The sequence below is a fragment of the Grammomys surdaster genome, unplaced genomic scaffold (assembly GCF_004785775.1).
Source record: "Grammomys surdaster isolate TR1022 unplaced genomic scaffold, NIH_TR_1.0 958, whole genome shotgun sequence".
Classification (NCBI taxonomy): domain Eukaryota; kingdom Metazoa; phylum Chordata; class Mammalia; order Rodentia; family Muridae; genus Grammomys; species Grammomys surdaster.
The window spans coordinates 6196502-6221580 of NW_021605377.1; the positions used below are offsets into that span (position 1 = coordinate 6196502).

The 25079-nt window shown below is 44.8% G+C and overlaps 1 protein-coding gene across 2 annotated transcripts in view; it reads right to left on the minus strand.

The window, feature by feature from the left end:
- The window catches only part of Cradd (CASP2 and RIPK1 domain containing adaptor with death domain), a 144921-nt gene extending 121983 nt beyond the window's left edge, over positions 1-22938 (minus strand). Inside the window, exons 1-3 of one of the 2 annotated variants that reach the window (XM_028783088.1) lie at positions 22791-22938; positions 21393-21696; positions 10168-10482 (exon numbers count right to left, since the gene is read on the minus strand). In XM_028783088.1, the coding sequence (XP_028638921.1) occupies positions 10244-10482; positions 21393-21690 (537 nt within the window). In that variant the 5' untranslated portion in view covers positions 21691-21696; positions 22791-22938 and the 3' untranslated portion in view covers positions 10168-10243. Of the gene's footprint in view, positions 1-10167; positions 10483-21392; positions 21697-22790 lie in introns of those variants that run through there. The other variant, XM_028783087.1, reaches the window with a different exon arrangement.
- Between the last annotated feature and the right edge of the window lie 2141 nt (positions 22939-25079).

Consider the following 25079-nt stretch of genomic DNA (forward strand, 5'->3'; position numbering starts at 1 on the left):
GATCGGCTTTGGTGTTGTCTGTCCAAACTGCGCTCGAATCCTAACATGGGGGGTGACTGTCAAAGGTGGGAATTGGGGGGTGATGTCTACCTCACAGCCTAAGGCAGAGAGCCCTTAACTTCAGCCCTCACCCTAGCCTACAGAGTCAATGTAAAAAATCTCCCCGCTGACTCATGTTCGATCATGTGGTTCCCAGTTAGTACTGGCATTTGGGGAAACTGTAAGACCTTTATTAGGTGGAATTTCACTAGAGGAAGCAAATTTCTGGGGGTTGTATTGTGAACCATTTCTGGACCAGTCTGGACCAGTGTCTTCTACTTACTGACTACTGATGGCCAAGCTAAGCCCCATGAGACTCTCTGATACTACTGCCACGAGCCGTTTCTGTTCCCTGCCTTTCCTGCCATCATTGACCATGCCCCCACCCCCCATCCCCCCTCCCCACCCCCCACCCCTGGCCGACTGTGAGTCAAAACAACTCCTTCAAGTTTAAGTTCCCATACATGGTTCTGTGATGGCTGTGGCTTACCCAGAGGGCCTGGCAACGGGTGGTGAGGAGGAGTTAGGGGAGCTACAGATGATTACAGGTAACTATGACCAAAGATAGTTAAAATATTACTACAAAAATCTAGGGAGAGTCGGACGGGAGGGGGAACCCACTCCAAATTCAATAGAATATTGACAGGCTTTGAGAAAAGGTTTTATTGGGACCTGAAATGGAGGTGCTTCTTGTTGTTGTTGTTGTTGTTGTTGTTGTTTGGGGGTTTTGTTTCATTTTGGTTTTTGCTTGTCTGTTTTCAAGAAACAAAGATTGGAAATTAAACAGAAAAGGAAGGAAGGAAGGAAGGAAGGAGGGAGGGAGGGAGGGAGGGAGGGAGGGAAGGAAGGAAGGAAGAAGAGAGAAAGGAGGGAGGAAGGGGGGAGAGAGGGAGGATCCTTGAGTAACTGCATGTGAAAAGACATGGTGTTGTTACAACAGGAGGGAAAAGCTGATAAATGTCTCTCTTCCAAAGCAGTCCCTGAAAGGCTAGGCTAGGTAACTAATCGTTACCACAGGAAGCTGGGCTCATCAAAACACTAGATGATGTGGAGGTATGGTTACTCTTCCCAGAAGACCAAAGAAGAACTGGGGTTTGATCCTAGAGCTGTTCTCCCTGGGGCTACAGGGTGTGTCACTTAGCCTTTCTGTCTTCTCTCTAGTCTCCCCTCTCTTCTAGAATGACTCCAGAGGCAACACAGGGGCATGAGAATGCAAGGTATGTCATAGAGGCGGCAGAGCATCATCATGGGACTCAGCCTTGGGCTCTGGGGACAACAGACTGTGTGTGTGTGTGTGTGTGTGTGTGTGTGTGTGTGTGTGTGTGTAGTGTGTACACTCTGGTGGAACTCACTAGTTCTTTTTTTTCTTTACCTCTTGCTTTGTTTTCTCTCTCAAACAGAGTCTCATTAAGTCACTCTGCCTGACCTAGAACATGCTATGTAGACCAGGCTGGCCTTGAACTCACAGAGATTCGACCTGCCTTCACCTCTGGAGTGATACGGCTGAAGGTAGAGGCCATGACACCCGTCTCACTGTAATTTCTTTGTAGCCCTTTCTGGTAACTGTTTGGAAATTCACACTCAGGGTCTAGAGATGTGGCTCAGAGCTGTGACATCGGGGAGACTCTGGGTTCAGTCCCCAGCACCATGAAAAAACCAAAAAGTGAAGAAGCTAATCCATATGCTCTCTGTCTCTCTCCACATAGACTGTCAGCCGAATGAAGGAGAAAGGCTTTCGTTCAGTTTCTGATGTGGTCCTTTTGATGCCTTCCAGAGCCCCATAGCACTGTCTGTGGTAACCAGTCCTTAGGGAGCGGAGAACCCAACTCAGGTGCACCTCAGAATGAAAGGCAAAAAAGCTCACAACGATGGGCTCAGGGGACAGAAGAGATTCTCACGCTTGCTTAGGATCACTTGTGAGGACGTTTTGAGACTTGGTAACAAACGGTTTCCTTCAAAAGAGAGGAGAACAAAGCCAAGATGGATGGTTGAGTGGGAATACAGAAAGTACCTTACAGACAGGAACAAACAGCAAGGCTTCGTAGGTGCAGACCTTCCCTAACTCTTTGTGTGGTTGGTATTTAAATGCTAATGTTACCTCACAGCCCAGAACTTAAAGATCGGGAGACTAAACCTGAGGGGGTACGCAGGGGCAGGGTGCGCTGAAATCAAATCTTCGTGCGAGAGAGCACAGCACAAAGGCTCTGTATCAGTTAGCGTTACCTAATGCTCTCTCCTCTTCTGCACGCTGGAGAATTGAAAGAAAAGGCTCAATGGGTCTGGTATGACAAATCTCTTCTGGCAAAATCCAGTTCACAAGAAATGGCGGAGATAATGACAGGGTTTCACAGGGACTGTTTACCCCGAAGGAAAGTCCCTCTAGTCTTTCCTCCCAAACAATGAACTTAGACTAAGCATTAGCTGTAATCCAACACTATGCTGGCCACCAAGAGAAGAGCAGTGACTCTCGGCATCAGAAGAACCACAGGCTTCCTGACCTTTCTTGCTGTAGCTTTTGCATTGTGTGGCCCTAAAAGTGCTATGGCAGCAACATCACTCCACTGCTGTGGCGTGAGGGCAGCCAGAGGCGGTATGTTAACAAATAAAGCATCCCCGTGTTCCAATAAAACTTTATTTCTATGTGCTGTGTTTGAACTGCCATGTGACTTTCAGTCATCATGAAACATTTTCCGTTTTACAGACACTTAAAATTGGACTTGGAAGTCCATCTCGGTAGAATTTGCCTAGCGTGTGCAAAGCTTGGGTTTGATCCCCAGCACCTCCATGAAAGGAAAAAAAAAAAAAGGAAGTGTAAACCATCCTTAGAAGTCAGCTTATAGGTACACACCTGTAAGCCCAGCACTCAGGAAGTTGAAACAAGGGGATTATGAATGGGAATCCGGCCTCTGCCACATAGTGAGAGTATCACACACACACATATATACACACACATACACACACAAACGCATATACACATATACACACATGCACACACATATATACACATACACACACATACACACATACATATACACATACACACATACACACATACATACATACATACATACACACATGCATACATGCACACACAAACATATATACATAACATTTTTGTTACCACCCAGCCCTCTGCCTCCTACAGTGCACTAAATAAACGTTTCTTCCTATTGAAGACTTGAATTCATTTTTAAAACTATGTACCTCCTAAAAGAAGCAGAGATAGAAAACTGCAGACTGTCCGAATGGAGGACTAAGAGAATGGTGCAGAGCAGAAGGCAGCGGCAAGAGGCCCCAGTATCTCTGCATCCCTCCATGAAACAAAGGAAGGGCCAAGAGAGGACTAGGCTCAGAGCTAACAACCAGCCCAGCAGTTGGGCTATAGATTAACCTAGAAGAGAGATGTGGAGGACCAGGGGAGAGACACAGAATTTAGTATTAGTTTCTTCTGCACAGCTGGACTTGATAGAAACCATTTCCAGGAGGGAGGATTTCTTTTAGCTCATGGTTTGAAGGATTCAGTCACAAGTCTTCATGAGATTAAGACAAATGGGAACAGAACATGAGCCAGAGAAGGCTGGTTATATCGTGGTGGAGGGCAAACCAAGTAGAAGTAACTGGACACCACGGAAAGCCTTCAAGGCATGGCCCCTTAGGAACCAACCCGATCTACCTTAACTTCGTAAGGTTCCTCAAACCTCCCAAAATAGTGCTGCACACTGGGAGGGGTCAAGAGTTTATTGGCTTACATTTCTACACCAGCATACATGGAGGGAAGCCAAGGCAGGAACTCAAGCAGACAGTAACCTGGAGGCAGGAGCTGATGCAGAGGCCATGGACGGATGCTGCTTATTGGCTTGCGCCCCATGGCTTGCTCAGCCTGCTTTCTTACAGAACCCAGGACCATGCTCCCTGGAATGGCACCGAGACCTCCCACATCAATCACTAATCTAGACATGCCCGCAGGCCAGTCTGAGGAAGACAAGCCCTCAGCTGGGGTCCCCTCTTCCCCAGATGACTCTAAACTGACAAAACGAACTTGCACAAACCTGTACCAAAGCCAAAGCCGCTATGTATAGAATATTATTTTGTTCAACCAGAAAAGTCTGCTCTAAGGTTAGAGAACCGCTGGGCTCTGTGGGGGAGGTGGTTTTCATTTTTTGTCTGCTTGTACAGTGATCCTGGGGAAATCAGTTCAGAGGGGACCAATCCTGAGAGCTTCAGATTTTCACTCATTTGAAAAAAGTTTCTTTTATTTGAAAAAAAGAATTGGCCCTGGACAAAGATGGGTCCCAAGGGTTCCAATCACAGGCCCATTCCTGTATTTAACCAGGACATGTAAGACTGAAATTTCTAGTCATTTAAAAAAAAAAAAAAGATAAGGAACATGTTCCCAAGTGAAATCCACTATTATAATAGTTACTAATGGTAACAGTAAGATGCATCTGCCACCAGACAAGTTAGATACTACCTGGCTAAGTGACCAGAACAGACTGCCTTCAGTCTGGTGAAATGAATAGCTAACAACTGATATTCAGTACACATTACACAGAAAGCACTAAAAAGTGCCCGAGAGTCATTGTCACTGAAGGTCAGGCAGAGACGTGTCTTCCAGCCGTCCAAGGAAAGCTAAAAAAGTAAGATAAATTATAGACATAATGGGTTTCTTAGTCTGCTTCTGTTACTATAACAAAAAGAGCCAAGACCAGGTGCACTCGTTTTTTTGTTTGTTTGTTTTTGTTTTTGTTTTTACTTTTTTTCTGTGTGATAGAATACCTCAATGAAAAGCAACTTCAGGGAAGACAGAGTTTATCTGGCTTGCTCTTCCAGGACACGGCCCATGGGTGAGAGAAGTCAAGGCAGGAACTCAACCAGGGACTTGAAGCAGAAGCCGTGGAGAAACACTACTTGCTGCCTCCATCACAGGTTCATGCCTACTAGCCTTCTTCCATAGCCCAGGACAGGACCACATGCTCAGGGAACAGGGGTGAACACAGTACGCTGGGGCCTTCTACATCAATAAACTACCCAGACGATCCCTAGATACTCATATGGGCCAATCTGATCCAAGCAACCCCTCAATGGAGAATATTTGTCAGGTGACCCTAGTATACCAAGTTGACAGTTAAGCTAACTATAAGACCTGATCGTTTGTAAGGAAGAGAAGTCGTGTCAGGGTTTCTGGAGTTTAGGAGGCATAAGAGAATACTCTCAGTATCTATTTGACATCTGGTGTGCTCCTTCTTACTGCTTCTTGACCTGATAAAAGGTATTAATTACATTGTGAGACAGGCAAACTAGGTAGTGTAAGTCTCTGTTCCTCTTCGTATAAAACCATCAGTGACGTCACAGGAGCCCTGTTTCCCTGGCCTTAGCTCATCCTAACTGCTTCAAAGGCCTCTCATGTGAATTTAGGGATTCAGTCCCCAACAGGACCACCGCAGACAAGCACATTCAGACCACAGTCTAGGGATCAGGGATTCAACACCTGACCTCCACTGGCGCTGCATGCCAACAGTACAAGGACATACATGCAGGTACAACATCCATACGCATAGAATAAAGTGAGAAAAATATAACACTGCCCCCAATGTGGCACTTTAGGTTTTAAAATTTCATTCACTTGTCTTGACAACCACTGGAATAGAGGGATGAAGTACTTCAGCTTGGAGGCAGAGAAAGTTCCAGTAACCTGGCAGAGAAGGTAGAAACCAGACTTTACCCGGCTTTGACCCTACCAGGAAATGTTTCAGAGCATCTGTACAGAGTGAAATGCTGTGTGGCCCAGGCAGAGTCTCAGCTACCTCATCTGAGAAGTTGGAATAATAGCATCAGGGTTAGGTCACGGCGAGTACTCTGGAAACGGATGTGACTGTCTCCTCCAGCCACAAGCACACCCAACCCCACAGCCATCTTCCCCCAGTGCATTCAGTCCTGCTGAATCTGCACGGCTCAGTTCTTCAGTCCCATCTGAGGATGACACCCAATGAGGACAACTGATCCACCGGGCTCCATGGGAAGCCCTTGGTCGGTATGAGAGACCAGACTGTAATCTCATCAGCCTGGAGAACCTTCTGCGATGAAGCAGTCAGAGATTATACTTGACTAGTCCAACTGACTTAACTCCTGACACATAGTATGACCTCAATAAATGCTGACTGACTGAAGAAAAAAAAAAGTGTGGTTTGGTTGTGCTGTGATTTTTTTTTTTCCACTTACTAATAGAGCCTTCTGTGTCCTATAGCCTTGTGTGGTATTGAACCAGCTAGGCAGGAGTGAGAAGAGAGGGATGCAGTTGTTCTGCCAAAGCTTTTAATAGTCGCTTTGAAACAGGCTCTACAGTTAAGTGAAAGAGTCATCAGGAACGCCTTAGCAAGCACAAGGCAGAAAAAAAGCCAACTCTCCAGAACAAAGCCAGCCGATCTGGAGAATATTCTAATATAGCACTGGCAAAAAACCAGAACCATCTATAATCTAACAGATTGTGGAAAACAAAGAAAAGAGTTTTGGAACTCAATGTCAGAAAGCACGTGAATAGAAGACGCTAAGAAGGAATGAAACGGTTATATAATAATCTAGTAAAAGACTTTGAAATAGAATACTCACCGAAAGATAAACAAACAAAAAGATTATTTAAACAGCAGAGTGAAAATATCCTCTGCAGTTCCTTAAGAGGCACTTAGGGGAGGTCGTTTAAGTCCACTACCCCACCCCCAGTCTCTGCTAACCGAAGCAGCAGCAGATCACTGTAATAATTTGAAAAAACCTTCTCCAGTTGACTCGGGACTCAAAAAAAAGTGCAATGTATTCACACACACATAATCAAACTTCTCTTTTTGGTTCAGCATCTTGTAAGACTCCCAGATTTCAGCATTGGTAGCAGCAAGAAAACTGTGACTTTTTGGAAATGAGTGAGGTGGCTATAAGCTATTGTAAACAGGCAGCTTTTGTGACAATTTACCAGCCTGAGTAGTCATAGACCTTGTAAATAGGTAGCCTTGGGAGACAATACCAACTTAGATAAGGACAAGTGAGTCATAGGCAGAGTCATAGTGACCTGTCCCCTGAACCTCCACTCAGCTGATACTCTGTTCTGAAAGATATCTGTATTCCCCCGAACACCCATGCTCCAGTGTCACCCCTTCCCCATACCCTGCCTTTTTGCGTTTATAACCCATGTGTGAATAAGTAAAAATTGTGACTTGATTTTAAAAAATAAATAAAAATAATTTTTTTTTAAAAAAAGAGCAAATACTGAAGAACCTGAAGTGTGAATGAGTATAAATTACGATTTGAAAAATAAATAAATAAATTATTTTTTAAAAAAATGAGTGAGGTGAACCGCCAGCGCTTTTCCACCAGAGAAATGCATTTCCTATGATGGTGACGGTCCTTCAGGTGCCCTGTTCCAGATCATGGGATCTGGGGATACAGCAGAAGCAGGCTGCTCAACGCACCTTTCCTTGCCCCTTCCTTGAAGCACATTGTGAGACGATGGTCAAAGAGGAGAACATGGCTGTGCAGACCCTTGTCTGTTCCCATGACTACCATTGGACTACACTGTTTTTTAACAACCGTCATCATTTCTTCAGACCTAAATAAACATGGAGAAGTCTCTTTCCCTGGGTCTGAATTTCCTTAGAAACCGATATCCATGCCATAAGCCTTATATTAAGTTTGGAGGCTGGAGAGATGGTTCGGTAGTTGAAATCACTAGCTGTCCTTCCAGGAGACCAAGGTTCAATTCCCAGGACCCACATGGAAGCTCACAACTGTCTAAAACTCCAGTTCCATGGGATCTGACGCCCCTAGCTGGGTCTCTGTGGGAACTAGGCAAGCACATGATACACAGACACACATGCAAGCAAAACACTTACACATATAATAAATTACGTTTAAAAGAGTAATAAATGGGGTGAAGAGTGATATCCCCCGTGTATCTTTCTCCATATGTGTGTGCATGGGTACCACACATCACACACCACAACACACACACCAAAAATAAATAACTAACTTATTTTAGGTTGCATACTTCCTTCATTTGTCTTTTAATGTGAGACTCAGCCATAAACCTAGGATGTCTGAGAAAAACGATTATGCTTTCCCTATACCCTATATATACAGGCTAAAATTTTGAGATTAAAAAAAGTATTCAATTCAAATTATACTTTATTATTAGTTTATTACAAGTCATAGTTATCTCTTAAAATGTTACTAAATTAACAAATAAAGATTATATATAATTACTATGTACAGTATCATGGCTTGTGCTTTAATACTATAGCAAGATACCACAGCCTGGGTATCTTTATAAACAAATGAAAACTTATTTCTCAGTTCTGGACACTAGAAATCCTAGGTCAAGGGCTGCCACTTGGTGTCTGGTGGGAGAGGACCCACTAGTCACATCTTCGCAAGGCACTGAGAAGAGTGTGGGCTCATAGGGCGTAGAACCTTGATGGAAGAAGTACGCCACCGAGGGTGAGCTTTGAGATTTTAGGGCCTAGGCCCACTCCCTGTTCTCTTGTTCTCTCTGCTTCCAGACTGCTGATGTAAAGAGACCAGCACTCACTTGGTCCGGCACCTCTGCCTTCCCCGTCATGATGGACTGTGTCCCTTTAGGACTATGAACCACAATAAATCATCTCTCCCCGAAGTTACTCTAGCTGGGGTGTTTTACACAGCAACAGAGAGGAAGGTGATCAGCGCATCCTTACATTATACAGGTTTGCTCCTGTCTCTCCCTAGTTACAGTTGGAACTCTTAGAAAGTACGACTTGGTTTTTAAAGTAATTCTTCTGCTCATCCCAGAAACTCACGATGGCTGACGTGCGCCTTGTGCTTCGCTATGGTTTCAAAGCCTGAATCTTTAAAAACTGTTGATGATGTCCGCCTTAAAGAACACTGCAGTCTAGTTACATAGACATCATCATCATCATAATAACTGTAATACCAGAGGAGAACCAGCAATGGTAAATGTCCAAATGCTATTTGCTCGGAACCTGCCTTCTCTGCTCTGGATCCTGAGCTGGATCCCTGTGACATCACTGTTCTGTAAACAAAGCTAGTTCCGCCTTACAGGGCAGGGAGGGAGAATAAAGACATTGGCAAGGAGGAAGGGCTTTCTCTGAGTTTGGGATGTTCTGACAACTGAGATGTCCTGTTACCTTCCAAGCAGCCACTTTGCTCCTCTATCTCAGACGGCTTTCTGGTCCATCCACATACCCTGTCAGGAAGCCACTTCATCTCCAGAAAGGACTGACTCTAGGGCTTGAAAGGGGTGGGGGTGGGGAATGGGAGAGGGGGCTTCTTATAAGCTCTTAAAGAGACTGTGGATTGTACCTTGTACTCTCCTTTAGCTCCAGAAAAAGAAAGAGAAAAAAGGAAGAAAAAAAAAAGGTTTTTCTAATGTGATTCTTGTGTCTCCTGGAGGTCACTGTCAGTCACTTAGAAGCTAATCAGAAGTAACTTTCTACTAGCTAAAAATTCTTCACCATTTTAAGGGGTGGCCACTGGCAGGCAACCCACCCATGCCCCTCTGAAAAGACTCAACACTTTTTAAACTTTTTTATATTTAAAAGAGGACATGAATTTGTAAAGAAGAGGAAGAGATGGAAGGAGGGACTGAGGGATGGCTATGTATGATTAAGATATACATAGAGATATAGATATACACATAAACACACATGCATATTTATACACACAGTATATATGTGTATGTATGAAACTTTGAAGCAATAGTGTTTTTTCCCCTTTCCTTCTCCCTCTTGTTCCAGCCCTGCTCGCTCCGGGCCCCTGCTCACTTTGGCCCAAAGTACACTGTAGCTGTCTTCAGACACCATATGAGTGCATCAGATCTCATTACGTATGGTTGTGAGCCACCATGTGGTTGCTGGGATTTGAATTCATGACTTCCTAAAAAGAGCAGTCGGGGCTCTTAACCACTGAGCCATCTCATCAGCCCTGAAGCAATAAATATTTTTTAAAAAAAGAATTCTTCATAATAAATTTTCCAAGTTCCCTGGTCGTCTTGAGACAACTATGTGCAAAAGATAAGCCTGCCTATCTCGGCTCCTGGAGGACTTTGCAGTTGTAGCCTCTGTGAACTCTGTAACCCTAGAACAGTTTCCAGCACCGTTAGAAAGGCAGCGCTCCGCCAGGGGTCTACCAGAGGGGCGGCTATGATTTATGCTCTAAGACAAGGCTACAAAGGGCACAAAACCCAAGCCTGGTGGCTGACAGGTGCTAAGGGGCAAGATTGTGATTGGTCCAAACACAGCGACTCTGGCAGGTGCTGAGGAGAAGAGTGTGATTGGTCCGAACACCCCTTCTGGCTGGCTGAGCAGACTCCCTGAGTGGACTGAGAGATGCTCTCTTGTGCTGGCGCGGCGGTAATAAGCCTAATAAAAGGCTTCTCCTGCAAATGGTCTTTTCTCTGCTGAGCTGTTAACACAAAAGAGACAGCAAAACAGAAGTGGCAGAATCTGCTGAGCAGTCAAGCTGTGAAGGCAGCCAGTGAGGCAGTGGCTGCGGAGGGCGGCCAGAGCTGAGGGAGGAAAGGCAGTGCAAAAGCCACCAGGTAGAAGGGGAAGCTAAGACCACAGAGAGATAAAGGGCTCTGAGGAAGCAGGGAAGAGGAACCGAAGGTTCCAGAAGACTTCCAGAGAGCCATCAAGTTTTCAGACCCCTCCCGCTTCGATGACTTTCACCACTCCCGGTGATTCCAGCACCTAACAGACTTAGGACCCAGGCTTGGCCCACAGTGTGCATCCCGAGGCAGGCACAATGGAGGACTTCCTGGATACATTATCCGGTGTCTCAGACCCCACTCACTGCCTCATCAGGCCCCTTGTTGAGTCCTTGGATGTTAGCCATTTTTTCCCCAAAGGTGTGAATTTACGTAGCATGCCTCAGAGAAACTTTTATCTTTGTTTATCTTACCACAAAGTCCTACTGCTTGAACCAAAGAACCCATCTGATGTATTTTTTATAGGTTTGGTCCTTCTGCTCTGGTTCGGATGAGAAACGTCTACTATAGGCTCATGTATCTGAACTCGTGATCCCCCAGCTACTGACACTGGATGGGAAGAAAACTTTAAAGGGCCTTGGTGGAGAGCAGCTCACTGGGGGGCTGGCTTTGAAGCTGTATAACCTGTCCCTGTCTCCTGTTCTCTCTCTCTCTTCTTAACTGCTGGTACAATGGGACAGGCCAGCCTCTTGGTCCTGTCACGGTGCATTTCCTGACAGGATGGACAGTGTCCCCTTTGGAACTCAAAGTCAAAACAAGCCTTTTCTCCTTTAAGTTACTTTTGTCAAGGTATTTTGTCATTGCAACAAGAAACTAAATTAACACACCTTCCCTTCCCCGCCTCTAAAATGGAGGCCTCTAAGATCCACTCCAGCTCTAAGCCTCTATAGCTATGGCAGCAGGACAAGTCCCGGCAGGCAAACCACACACGTGCTGCTGGCAACAGCCCTGTCCACACACGACTGGACTGCGACCTGCTCTTCAGGACTTGGACGCTGGCTTCATGACCCAAGGCCTCATTTGCCACTATGACATCACAAAATAAGTAACGTTTGGTTCTTGTCGTACTGGCTGGCATACACCTTCCACATTCTGGTGATCCTCAAAGTAGCTCCTGTCTTTTTACTAAACTGACCAGTGACCAACAGTCTCTTGATAGTTACGAGATGGGCACAGTCATTCAAAATCCAAGTCAGGAGTGGGGAGTTGAGACTCACGGTCTCAACTTCTAATCCTCCTGCCTCTATCTTCCAAGTGCTGGGACAGTAAGTATTCACATCCTGTCCCGCTAGAGATGAGAGAGCACCTGAAGTTTAAGTTGTCTGGTGATTTAGTCAGGTGTGTCAATGTGATGATGCTATCAAGGGGCGGGGTTTAGTGAGCTTCCAGACAGGTAAAGGTTCTGGTTGGAGGTGCCGGGATGTGGTCCACGTGGGAAAGACTCACAGGTGCTCCTTCTACCCCTCGCCCTGTGCATCTCTTATCTGTATCCTTCATAGCATGCTTTATAATAAAACTGGTAAATGTGCTTCTCTTGGTTGGGGAAGTAACTGTAAAAACATTAATTGAACAGGAGGAAAAACATCATAGGGATTCCATCTTGAAACTAAAGGATGGAAACCTGTGACTGGCCTTGGAACTGAGAGGCGATCTCGGGAAGTGGGGCCTCAACTGTGGGGTCACATGCTAGCTTCAGGAGGACTGGTGGGTGTCAGACTTGAGGTGAAGCAGCAGACACCTGGGTGGGAAAAGATTCCACACATTTATCTAGTCACTGCCTCGGTCCACATTGAGGGCTGACTGAGAGAATGTGGAGGCCCTGGGTTTGTTTATCCGTGTCCTCTCAACCACTTCAGACATCTCCACGGTGTTATTTTGGTAACCGTGTTGCCACCCTCTCTGCCATGGTGTTGGATATAAATAGAACGTGAACATTTCCAGGAACTCTCCGCCTGGCACTTCCTACCAAGGGGCAAATCTTTCAGATCATTAACGAAAATAAAAGCCTAGGACTAAAACCTGACCCGAAACATCCAGAAGTCGGACTTCCTTTCGAATTCAGGTTTACTGTTCGGAAAAAAATCACATTTTTAAAAGGAGGGGGCAGGGTGGGGATATCCTCCCCAGGATCATATACATCTATGCTCCTTACTGGCCAAACTGAACAACAAGTGTAAACACAGCTGCCTAGTAAATTTAGGTAAAGCAAACATTCCTGCAGCTGGCTGGAACCACAACCTGTGTGTCTGAGCCTCTCGCTCACACACAGGCTACCTTGCTAGGCGGTCGCTGCGGCACTGGAGCTGTACCAGCAGGAAATCTGATTCCTGGTACCCACCGGCTGGAGATAGCATGACTTATGAGCTGCAAAGTGGGACCTGATTGCAGCATCAGCAGAGCTACTGGGCTGTCCATCCGTCACAGCCAAGCTTTAGTCTTTAGGGCTCTCAAGATAGCAGAGAACCTGTGAGGAGAGAGGTATATGGCCTTGCTTCAGACCCCACCTCCTCTTCAAAGGACCAAAGGGGACCAGGGAAGGAGAGACATCAGGAATGAGTGACTCCCGAGACTACAGGAAAAATAAGGATTTCCCAAAAGCCCCTGGGCTTGTGTCTGACACAAGGGAGAAGAAGTGGGGACTCTAGCATGGGAACACACTTGAGCTATCCGAATCAGGCGAAGGGAAAAGTGTATTTTGATAAGGTGCTTTTATAGGGTAGACATTAGCACACTTTGAAGTCAAAGCACTGAAGTTGATAATTAGGCTCCGCATACCTGTGTGACCTTAAGGACATTATTAAACATCCCTGTGTTTACCTTGCCTCATCTCTGTAATAAAGGGCTCTGCAGAGCTCAGGCCAATACCTCCCTAGACCACTGGAGATGACCAACTCTGGATCTTTGTGTCTCTCCAAGGCTGGCACTACAGACACAGATACACATGCATGCGCGTGTGCGTACACACACACACTCGTGAGCACTCATGAAGACCAGAAGAGGGCACCAGGTCCCTAGAAGCTGGAGTTACTAGGGGTTGTGAGCCGCCATACATGGGTGCTGGGAACAAACGCAGGCCCTTCTGGAAGAACGGCAAAGACACTTAAGCCCTGCGCCATTTCTCCAGCCCCCAAACTCATTTTTAGTGACAAAAAAATAAAATAAATAAAATCAGAGGCATACAGCCTGCTACCCAAGAGGTGGACAGGATGAGCCAGGGCTACCTGTCTGTCCTCTCTCTTCCACCCACAAGCCATGTTCAGTCAGCTTTGCATCTGAGAGTGGTGTCCAGCTGATCCCTCACTAGCAGGTTCTATCTTCAGCTGGTCAGTGCTTGATCTATAGAACACAGAGAATGGGGGAGGGGTTTGCAAGTATCATATAATGTGAATAAACAATAAAAAAAAATGCCCTGAATTCAACTCCTTCCATGTCACAGGGTTTCTCTGTGTAGCCCTGGCTGTCCTGGAACTCTGTAGACCAGGCTGGCCTGGAACCCAGAGATCCATCTGCCTCTGCCTCCCTCGAGTATTGGGATTAATGGTGTGTGTCACCACCACCAGGGCCTAAATTCAACTTCTCCAGCTAATGCGAAATCCCTCCAATTTTGTCTTTACGTGCATCTAGCCTGTATATCCCCAACATTTTAATGTCAGTGGTTGAGTCACACTTGCTCTCGGGCCTGCTAGGCTGGAAAATTCTTCAGAAAGTGCTCAAGAAATTCAAGTATTAAAAACACCTGTGAAGTAATGGCCTTCTGTGTGTCCATGCTCTACCACCTCGCCATGTGGCCCCACTGAGAACAAGAGCAGTTAGTTCACCCAGCCCTGTGTAGTTCTGGGGCGCCCAAATTTGTGAATCGATGGTAAATAAGGAGCCATCAACAAACCACCCAGCCCGATCTCAGGGTTCTCTCCCTGCTATGCTTTAAATTACCCCGTAAGCCATGTGTGCCTGGGCCTGTTTGTACCCATGTCAGTGGACACGTGTCTAATGTCACTGCCTAGAGTCTACTTCCAGAAACTCTGTGATGGATTGGTGTGGCCAGGAACAGCCCTGGGACATCAGTATTCTCTCAGTCGCCCAGGTAATTCCAACACACGGTCACGGTTAATGAACCGAAGGCAATCAGGTGAATGTTGCAGCTCAATGGTCCATGTGGCCATGGGAGGGAGGAAAAAAGACACAAACTTTCTCAAAAAAGAGTATTAAATGCGTTTGAAAGTGAACTGGCGTGATCCCTGCTGGGGCAGGCCCGTCACATGGCTTGCTGTTCCTAGAAAGAGTGGCAATTAGCTGCCACCAGATGCATTATTTCATCAGGCCCATAAATACTCATAAAAGTCTTCTGCCTCGCCTTACATCAGCCTTGCAGAAGCTGGGGAAAGCCTCCGATAAGACACAGCCCTGGACTATTACAACTCCCTGTTAGAGGACTAAAATTTGCGTTAATAAAAATAAAATATTTTAAGACGATCTCAACCCTCTAGACTTAAAAATCTTGAAGTTTTTATTCTTAAACATAAAAAAAAACATGTTAGTGCAAATGTTTAAAAGCCTCTTTCGGCTATTAACACCACAGCATAGAACAACTCCATTTCAGACCCAGTGGGGAGCCAAAAAACCTGTGAGGCAGGGAAGGTCCTAAATCAAGGCCTGGTAGGCTAGGATTCCAGGCCCAGCAATAAATTACATCAACTAGCTGTGTGATGATGAGCAAACTGACTTAATCTCCCAGGCCTCTGTTTTCACAGAGAAAAAGAATATGATGTGTGAGTTCCACCCAGCTCCCAAATACCAGGATCTGGCGGCATCTTGCTGAGCGTAGCGATAATTGCAAACGGGGTGTTTGGATACAAAGTTACTAACCCCATAAAGCTACGGATAAACTTAACCAGTTCCTGTCCTCCTGCCACTCCACGGCACAGTCTCAAATGCCTGGAGACAACGCGGGCTTGGAGAGCAACACTCGCTTCAACAGAGCATGCTCAGCTGGGTGGCGGAATTGCCAGAGCCCATGAGAAGAATCCCAAGCCTGTGACCAATATTCAAGGTAAAGCTCTTTGTGTGGCAGCGTCTGAGCTACACGGGCCCTTCCTTTTCTAAACCACAGGTAGTGAATCTTCCCTTGTTTCCTCCCTTGTTTCTGCCACCCTCTGAAAGTAGGAAAACACACGGGGCGCGGGGGGGGGGGGGGGGGGCAACACAACTAAACGCTGTTGGGATCCCACTGCCTGCAAGGATTGAAGCATGGTACCTCCATCCTTATCTGGACTACGGAGGAAGTAAAGCGGAAGTGCCTTCTCATCTCTCATCGCGGGCTTCACTATTCTTTCATGCCCTGTCCGAGATGATCCACATTCATCTTCAGGATCACACAAGGTCTCAAAGGAGCAATGGGAAACAGCAGGTCGTAATTGAGTCACTGAGCCTGCGCTGGTACAGCGTGAAATTTATCCCTGAGAGGGAAGTCTCTTACCTAACTCCGTCTACTCTGTCCCAGGAGTGAGAGCAACACATCAGAGAGGCTTTCTAAGGCTTACCTGCCCACCCTCATCACCACACACATGCGATGGTAATTTATTTATCGGCTATCTGCCCCCACCCCGATCCTCCTCCAGGAGAACATAGGGAACCCCAAGTCCACGGTTCTGTTTACTGTTATAGCCCCAGTACCTGACAGCTAACACATGGTCAACACCCACTACACATCTGAAAGAATTTAAGGAAAGAAGACCTTCTGCTATCTGGAGGCCCTTCAGGTTAGACCCATGATACTTAGTTCCCAGGAAGTATATGATAATCAAGCTTGGGACACCAGAGGGAACAATCTCACTGTCTGGATATAGAGCCCAGGCTGAATAAACTGAGACTGACACAACCCTTATCTCACGGGGCAGACTTTGGTATAGGGCCCAATTGGAAGAAGAATCCCAAGGCAGCAATGTAATAAACCTATGGAGATATGTAATACAGCTGTCGTGAGAGCTCAGTAACTTCAAATACACACAAGCATAAACCTCAGAGTCAGATTGTACCTCTTAGGAGAGACACCAGCTGATGTAGCTCAGCAGGGTCACTCAAGGCCAGCTCATAAGGGACAGACTGGGCCCAGAGGAACGGGCAAGCCAGCCCCGTGTATTACACCAGTGCAGACGGCCAGGCAATCAAGGACACCCTGTCTGTTAGGATGACCCACTGAAGGTCAGGCAAGGCTGAAACAGGGGCTAGCCTCAGGGCAGCCACTGAACTGGGCCAAGGAAGGAAGCATCTGTCTGATGCTAGGTGGGAGGCAGAACTGTGGCTCACTCTTTCGTAGTGGGCTAAGCACATACAACTCAGAAATCCTGTTGGTAAAGGAGAGAAAAACAAGGCCCAAGCCAAAGGGAAGGCGAGGGGAAAGGCAAGGCTACCAGAAGGCTGTTAAGGAGGTTCATGGCAGAGCTGCAGCCCCACAGCCAGGCCAGAGCAAACAAGCTGGAACAGAGAGTCCTGTGGCCCAAGAGCCACTCCACCATGCCTGACTCTGAGTCCTATCAGATCCTGAGGCCAGGGCTTCAGAAAAAAGTTCCTTTCCCAAACCAGATGAACTTGGGTACCACAGAGAGCTCCAGCTCAGACAGGCCCACCAGGCCGGGAAGCCAGGCCACCAGTCACAGGCTGCCTTTACCACACCCAGCGCTGCCCTGTCTCCTAAAGTGACCCAGCAGGAACCCAGAGAAGACTTCCAGCTGATCTAATGTCTGGTGTGTGACCTTGGTCACACCGGAGAGCTGCCAAGTGTCCCTTCCGCTGTGCCAAGGTGGATTAAGTCATTTTATCAGCAGAATTCTTTCTTTAAAAGGTAAGAGTCCTTGTGGGGTAAGGAAGACGCAAACCAAATAACCACTCAACGTCTCGGACTTCTGCACTTTGATTTTTAAAACAGACATTAGGAGACCTAAGAAAATTCTGAGGTATAATCAGAAGATTGGGGTAGTTTTTGTCCTTTTCTGCCTGCGGATTGGTTGAGACATGGGAGTCAGAAATACAAAGACTGAGACACAACTCAGTTTTACACTAAAGCACTTATATTTAGTGTGTATATACAAGAAGCAAATAACAAAATACAAAAATATCCGCAGCAGCTCAAAAATCTAGAAATGAAACACAGAAATTAGTACACAAAGAAGGGGAAAACCAAGAGCCTGCCAGAGGAACCAAGCGGAAAACTGTCATGAAAATAAAGTTAGTTCGTTCATGAGAAAGGATCGGCCGTGTGGCTAAGCAAAGGGCCCCCCTCACTTCGTCTCAAGGCTTCCCGCGGGCGAGGCACCAAACCAGTTCATGAACAACCACAACCAACAAAAGTAAAAAGCAAGAAAAAGTTACTGTGTGTGCACCTCACAAATGCCCTGTTTTCCCTGAGCCTGGGTCACAAAAATCCAAGATGCCCTTGCAAAGATACAAGTGTGCTACCCTGTTCTGACACCGCGTTAGAGGAACACAGAGGCCCCAGAAAATAGGACTCTAGGTTTGTTAGCTTTTTTTCCAGAGATGTTAAGTTGGAAGGCATTTCAGCTCTGACGATGGTGTGTGGCTTTACGCCTCCCCTCATCCCCCCACCCCCTAGAAAAAGAACCCAACACCCACATAAGCTTCCAATTCACTAAACCTCAACCTAATGTCAAAATCGTATTTTCATGAAACTAGACACTTAAAAATATTTAAGGCCTTAAACGACAGAAAGCAATTAGGCACCTACTTCTTTAAAATATATAACTTCTATCTTCACCCCCAAAAACTATAGGTGTATGTGTGTGTATGTATATGTGTGAATATTATAATATTATCTAATATATGGTACATGATATAATAAATTATATATAATTTATTATATATATAATATATAAATATAATATATATAATATATAATTTATAGATATACACATTTACCACTAGACTATGGCATAATAGATTTTCAATCATCAACAAGGACTTTTACAGAGACTCTTGTGAGCTAGAAAACTACCAATGAAGAAGACAATGACTGACAAACCTCGAATTCAGGGCTTATTAGTAAGAGTTAGAAATGACAGGGTTCTCGAAGACCATTGTAATGTCACTTTTTTTTCCTTATAAAGAAAGAGTTTATTGGGGTCTCACTTACATCTCTAGAGGGTTAGAATCCATGACCATCTGGGCAAGGAGCCTGGCAGTAGACAGACAGGCATGGCACTGCTGCAGTAGCCCAGAACACACACATGTGCAAACACCACCCAAAGGGAGCACTAACCCTGCACAAAGCATCACACTTCTTAAAGTGAGCATGAGAAAGGTGTTGACTTTACCATTGGTCTCTACTTTACTTGTATTTTCAGTATTATTTAAGTCGTCAATATTTAACTACAGTCATACTTTACAGTGGGTTTATGTCACCAAGAAATGGATAAATCAAAGCCCCAGGTTGGAATTTTTTTCACTAGCAGAGTTAGTTATAGAAAAAAGAAAACAAACAAACAAACAATTCACAACACTCACTAGTGTTGTGAGTCCAGCCAGCTTTCCATTTAACCCTTCCACAGAGTTAACAAGTCTTGGGGAAAACCTACTTTTCTAGGTGTATATTCAGATATGTTCTTTTTTTTTTTTTTAACTCCCTTTTTAAAGCTGCTTTTCAGGGCTGGAGAGAGGGCTCAGCGAGGGCTCAGCGAGGGCTCAGCGGTTTCGAGCACTGGCTGCTCTTGCAGACCACCTGGTTTCCTTTCTTTTCTGGGGACACCTCACGACCATCTACAACTCCATTTCCAAGGCTCCAGGCCTCTCTCCTCTAACCTCCATGTGCACCAGGCACAAGCAGTGCCCATACATACACGCAGATAAAACACCCATACATATAAAATAAATAGCTAGATGGAAAAGCGCCTCTCCCCTCAGCTTCTCTTTAACTTTTATAAAAATATATTATATTTATGTTATATATCATATATTATATATTTATTATATATTTATTATTTATTATATTGTATATTGTATATTATATCATATATTATATATCATATATCATATATCATATATTATATATTATATTACATCTCTTCAGGATTATCTTAATTCTCTCTTGTTCTCTGAATAAACCTGAAGAAGTAAGAATGAGGGTCACATGACTATGACAATTCATGACAATATTTATATAACTCAAATAATCACCTAATTAAACTAAACATGTTGAGAGTGCAAAGCTTTCTGGTCTTTTGTCATTTCCAATTGCATGCAGTCAGGAGAACCTTCTACATGAATACCAGAAAGGCACGACTCATTGATGTTACCTCCCCAGCTCTATGGTATATATTCTGCTTGTAACAATATGGTAGAAATGTCAGGGATATTTGGCCCTGCTTTTGTTCAAACACATGAAATATGTAATTTTCTAAGGACAACCCAAGCTGAAAATGCTAGAGAGGTCCTCAAAGGACGGCATTCTCTTGGTTTCAAAAAGACGTGTAATTTGGACAAGCTAGTAGGAAGAAAGATATTTTTAGATTTTTCCACTGAATGTTTACCAGGTCCTTCTAAATTAACTGGCTATCCCATTCTGGTCAAACATTCAGATATATGTCATTAATTTAAAAAAATTAATTATGATAATATATGTGTTCTCAAAGCCATTCAAAATATAAGACCCATAGTCTTATGTTTAAATTACTTTTAAAAGTAATTTATTGGTAGCATTTCATTTTTTTAACCAGTTATAGTCATTTGGAAGTTGAGAGTCGAGAAAGAGTTTCGATATGTAGCTCTGGCTATTCCAGAACTCACTATGTTGACCAGGCTAGACTCCAGAGATCCACTTGCCTCTGCCTTCATAAAGGCAAGCACCACCGCCACCGCTACCCCTGCCCCCGGTTCTGTTACAGTCATTAAAAAAAAAAAAAAAAAAAACAATAACATTAAATTCTGGAGACCACTGACTCGGTCCTGTATCTATATCAACAACCCAGGAAATATTAAATTCTTAACTCTGGAAATCTACTGATTTGGTTTGGATCAGTTGGCCTGGTCAACTTTCTATTATATTATTAAAAAAAAAAAAATTAACCTTTCCAGGTCAGCCCCTCATCTTTGTAAAACGTAGTATGTATGAGAGGACTGAAGAGAGCAGCGATTTATACCTCCCACAAACACGGAGCTGTTTCTTTTCCGATCACATCTTCCAGTTTCCCTGGAAAATCCAAAATCAGTTTCTCCCCACAAATGACTGCCTTTGCAAAACAAAACTCCCCAGGTGTCTGCACAAAGCTGAATTTCCAAAGGGCCACTTTACACCAACAGCCTTGAAAAACAGACTAAGGCAGGCTCCAAAATAATCCCTTTGGCCTCAGAGGCTGGCTGTAGGGACAGGTGCAGGGCATGCCTTCCTAGAGGCTGTCTCCCATGATCTGACCTCCTCCAGCTGGCTGCTTGGCACCCCACAAATCAGTTATCAGTAGGCCAAAGCCTGCGTTCCCATCTGCGCTTTCCAAACGGCTTCTGCTGCCAAAGGGCTCAGATTGACCTGGCTCCGATGAGAACATGCCTCCCAAGTGACTTGCCAAGTTTCCCTGGAAGCATGTCTAAATTGTACTCTGAGCTCCCTCCTGAACCTCTCAGCCTTGCTTCCCTTTCCCTTCCTCCCTTGCGTTTCCTAACACCACCTCCTCATCTTGACCCTCCAATGCCATGTCTTCTCGGTCCAAACTGTTGCCCATGTTCATGACCCCTGGCCCTCCTAAAATACCAACTTCCAACCCACTGAACATGGTTGCAACAATGCCAGAGCTGCGTTTGAAGTCATCTCCTTGAGGCCTACCTGTAGGCAGCTCAGCTGTGGCTTCCTCTCTTGCCTTCTCCAGCTTCTCTCTGACCCAGGGAAATTCCTGGAGGGAATCTAGGAAGGTGTCAAAGGCTTTGGGGCCCCTGGAAGGCAGAATGTCCAACAGCAGCATTGTCTTGCGGAGGCCTGTGGTCTGAGCTTTGATTTCTTGAATGTGGTTTTCTGTCAAAATTCCTTCCTGGTAAAGGTACTGAAGAACCAGTCCTTCTACCAGTACCTCAGCACCCAGCTCCAGACGCAGTGAGCGGAGTACTTGCTTGTCTCTGGCATCCATTTCTCCCTGGAAAGAGGCAAAATCAATGCCTAGATTTCAGGAATGCTGATAGGCCCCTCAAGACAGTATTGCTGCAAAGTCACTAATAAGCACCCCAAAATCAGACAGTCTTTCTATCTTAAGACAGTCCTGAGCCATGGTGTTTCCTAAGTGGCTGTTAAGCCAAACCACATATATTTCAAACACTTGCCAGCATAATGAACAGGACTAATTATGGATCTGTTTCTCTCTCTGCTTTTCACGATAATGGGGACCTATTTCAATTCCTTGTGCAGTAAGAGATCCGACAGAAAACAGATCTGATCCTTTACTTAAAATGCAGCCCCTAAGGATTATAGATTTATTAATCTATTTATTTATATTGTTATATAAAAGTAAATGCCAGAGGATAGTGTGGACTTCAATATAGCTTTGCCAGCATTAGTCCAGCACTCACAATGCAAAAACTACTAAAAGGACCGGCGACATTTATAGACTTTGACCGGCAATGGAAGACAACCTGGAGGAAAGGTGTTTAAGGATCTTTCTTACAAACAGAAAAGGTCCCTATAGGACCAGCACCTTCAAGAAAGAAAGTATTTGTGTGCCTTTTATGATAAGCCTCACAAGAATTGAGAATGTGGGTCGCAGTGCGGCCGCGAGCAGACATGCATGGGACATTTAATGAGCTCAGGTCGCTAGTGTGCTGAGAGGTGACTGGTGGGGGCAATGAAGGTAAGGGGGAGCACGGGTGGCGGGCGGGGCTTCCGACACCCTCTGCCCACACAAGCCGGACACCCGATCCCAGCATTGCGCACAACCCTCTGCAAAGTCGGGAGGTGGCAGGTGAGGAGGGCGTGTGTGACCATATTTAGGCAGCGTGTTTCCATCTGGAACTTGGAAAAAGTTCCCTGTCTCGGCAGCTGAAAGCCGCGCTTGTGGCACAAACAGGAAGAGCTACCGGCGATTTTCACGGTGAATGAACCCGCAGACTGTCCTCACGGAGGAAACCGACCCCCGGGACCGCCACCCGAACCCTGGCCCAGCCCTGCGGGAGCCGCGCAGGGGCGATGTCGCCACGGCGCGGGGATTGCGAGAGAAGATGGAGTCATGTTACTTACGTCTGCGACCACGTATCGCTAAAAAAATAAATAAATAAAACTACAACCGGAATCCAGACTGATAGGGAGCCTGTACCATAAACACCATCTTTGTTGAGGGCAAAAGTCCTAGACAGGAAGTATTGTGACCATCTTTGTTGAAGGCAAGAGCAGGAAGTGCTGTAGCCATCTTTGTTGAGGGCGAAAGAGGTCGGGTTGAAGCTTTCTCTGCCATGTTTCCTGTGGGCAAAAGAGGCAACCTCTCCTAGGTTTAGAAGAAAAAAAAAGAGAGAGAGTGGTTTAAAGAATCTAAGGCAGTAGTTCTCAACCTTCCTAACGCTTTGACCTTTTAATATAGTTCCTCATATGGTGTCCCCAACCATAAAATTATTTTTGTTGCTTCTTCATAACTGATTTTGCTACTGTTATAAATCTTAAATGTAAATATCTTGATTTTCTGATGCTCTTATACTATCCCTGTGAAAGGGTTGTTGGAGTGCAACAGGTTGAGAACCGATGAGCTAAGTTATCTAAGTGAAAGAATAAATTAATTGTTGAATCTTAACCCCAAAACTCCCTGAAAGCCTGACACATAAGCTGGTCGAAAGTTACTCTATCAGCTAAGTCCTGACTTCAACTCCCAATACAATACACATACTTGCACAAATTACTTTATAAAATAAAGCAATTAATACAAATAATAATTAATTATTTAATTAATAAACCAAATAGTAAGCATTGATTACTTTTTAAATCAATTGGACGACACATAACAAAAAACATGTATGTGCTAAAAAAAATTTTAACAATAGAAAAAGAATATCTCTACCAGTACCTCTAATTGAAGATAAAATATCTATAAACACATCAGTGAACAGTTCTGGATCTTCTTCCTCAAAGTCTTCCAATTGTGTGTGCAATCTACAGTGCTAACATACTCCAGGGTTTCTATGCGGGTACTAGCTGTCTTACTGGCAGTGTTTTTATGAAAATGGTAGGAATTCTTTTTAGCATTTCAAATACATGTGGTCTATAGAGTCAGGAAAGTCAATTGTGTCATCCAAAGTCTCACAGCCAATACAGAGTAAAACTTAAATTCGAACCAAGTCCCTCCGATTTCATGCTCTTTCCAGTACACCACACAACCATGTATGATCAACTCTACTGTTCTAATGGCAGTCAAAATATTATTAGTGAATCACCCAGTTGCCACTGCCTCACTCGTTCTTGAGCTACACAGAGACTCCCTCATTATCTTTAGCTCTAGAATCATTGTTCTTTAAAAAAAAAAAAATTAGATGAACACCTGTCAACAACAGTTTCTGTGATCATCCAAATAAGTCTGAGTATAGAGATAAATCTCTCATGTACTGTGTAAAAACATTCACCTATCAATAAAAGGCTGATTGGCCAATGAGCTTAGGCAGGAAATCAAAAGGTGGGACATGGGGGGGGAGGGGCTGGGATAGAGAAAGGTGGGACCCAGAATGCTGATGGAGACCAAAGCAAAAATCTGAGGACCAGGTAATCTGGCACGTTGAAGAACTTAGAATAAAATAATGGGATAATTAACTTATGAGCTAATGAGTCAAGGAACAGCCAAAGCTAACAACTTAGGTATTTGTAAATAGGTTTGAGTCTCAGAATCATTATTTCAGTAGCAAGGGCCAGGAGAAAAAAACAGAAGCATAAAGAAAATACACAGCTATAGGAAGAGGAGAATTAGCTCAGGGGAAGGAATCTTCCTACTTTGTCAGGTATTTGATCACACTGTGAACCCCAAAATTTTCTTATTTGCTGAAAAACAAAAAACAAAAAAACCTGTTTCTAGTTGTGGTATGACTCAGCCCTTAGCACACACCTTTAGTCCCTCTGGCTGGAATATAGACAGGTCCTTAATCCCAAACAATGAAAGTAAAGTTAGTTTGTAAAAGAAAGCACCCATGTTCGAAAGTGACATCTAATTGAGGGGCAGACAAAGTGACGAATCAGAGAAAGATTTGACAGAATTGGATATGCCCAACCCTCACAAGAGGAGAGAGGAAAGGGGGCTACTTGGGGGCAGTGTAAAAGGAGAAAAGACAGTTTTACTGGGACAGTTTTTTGACAGTTTTACAGAAACAGTTTGCAGAGAGAAAGAGAACAAGCTAGACACAGGTGAAGACACAATGAGCCAGAGAATGAGGAGACAGAAGATTAAAACAGATTGTGAGAGTTAGGTTGAGGCCAAGCACAGCAACAAGTCAGAGGCCGAGAGAGAAGCCAATTTGAATCAGTCAGCTTGGAGAGAGGTGTTTGAGCCTATACAGC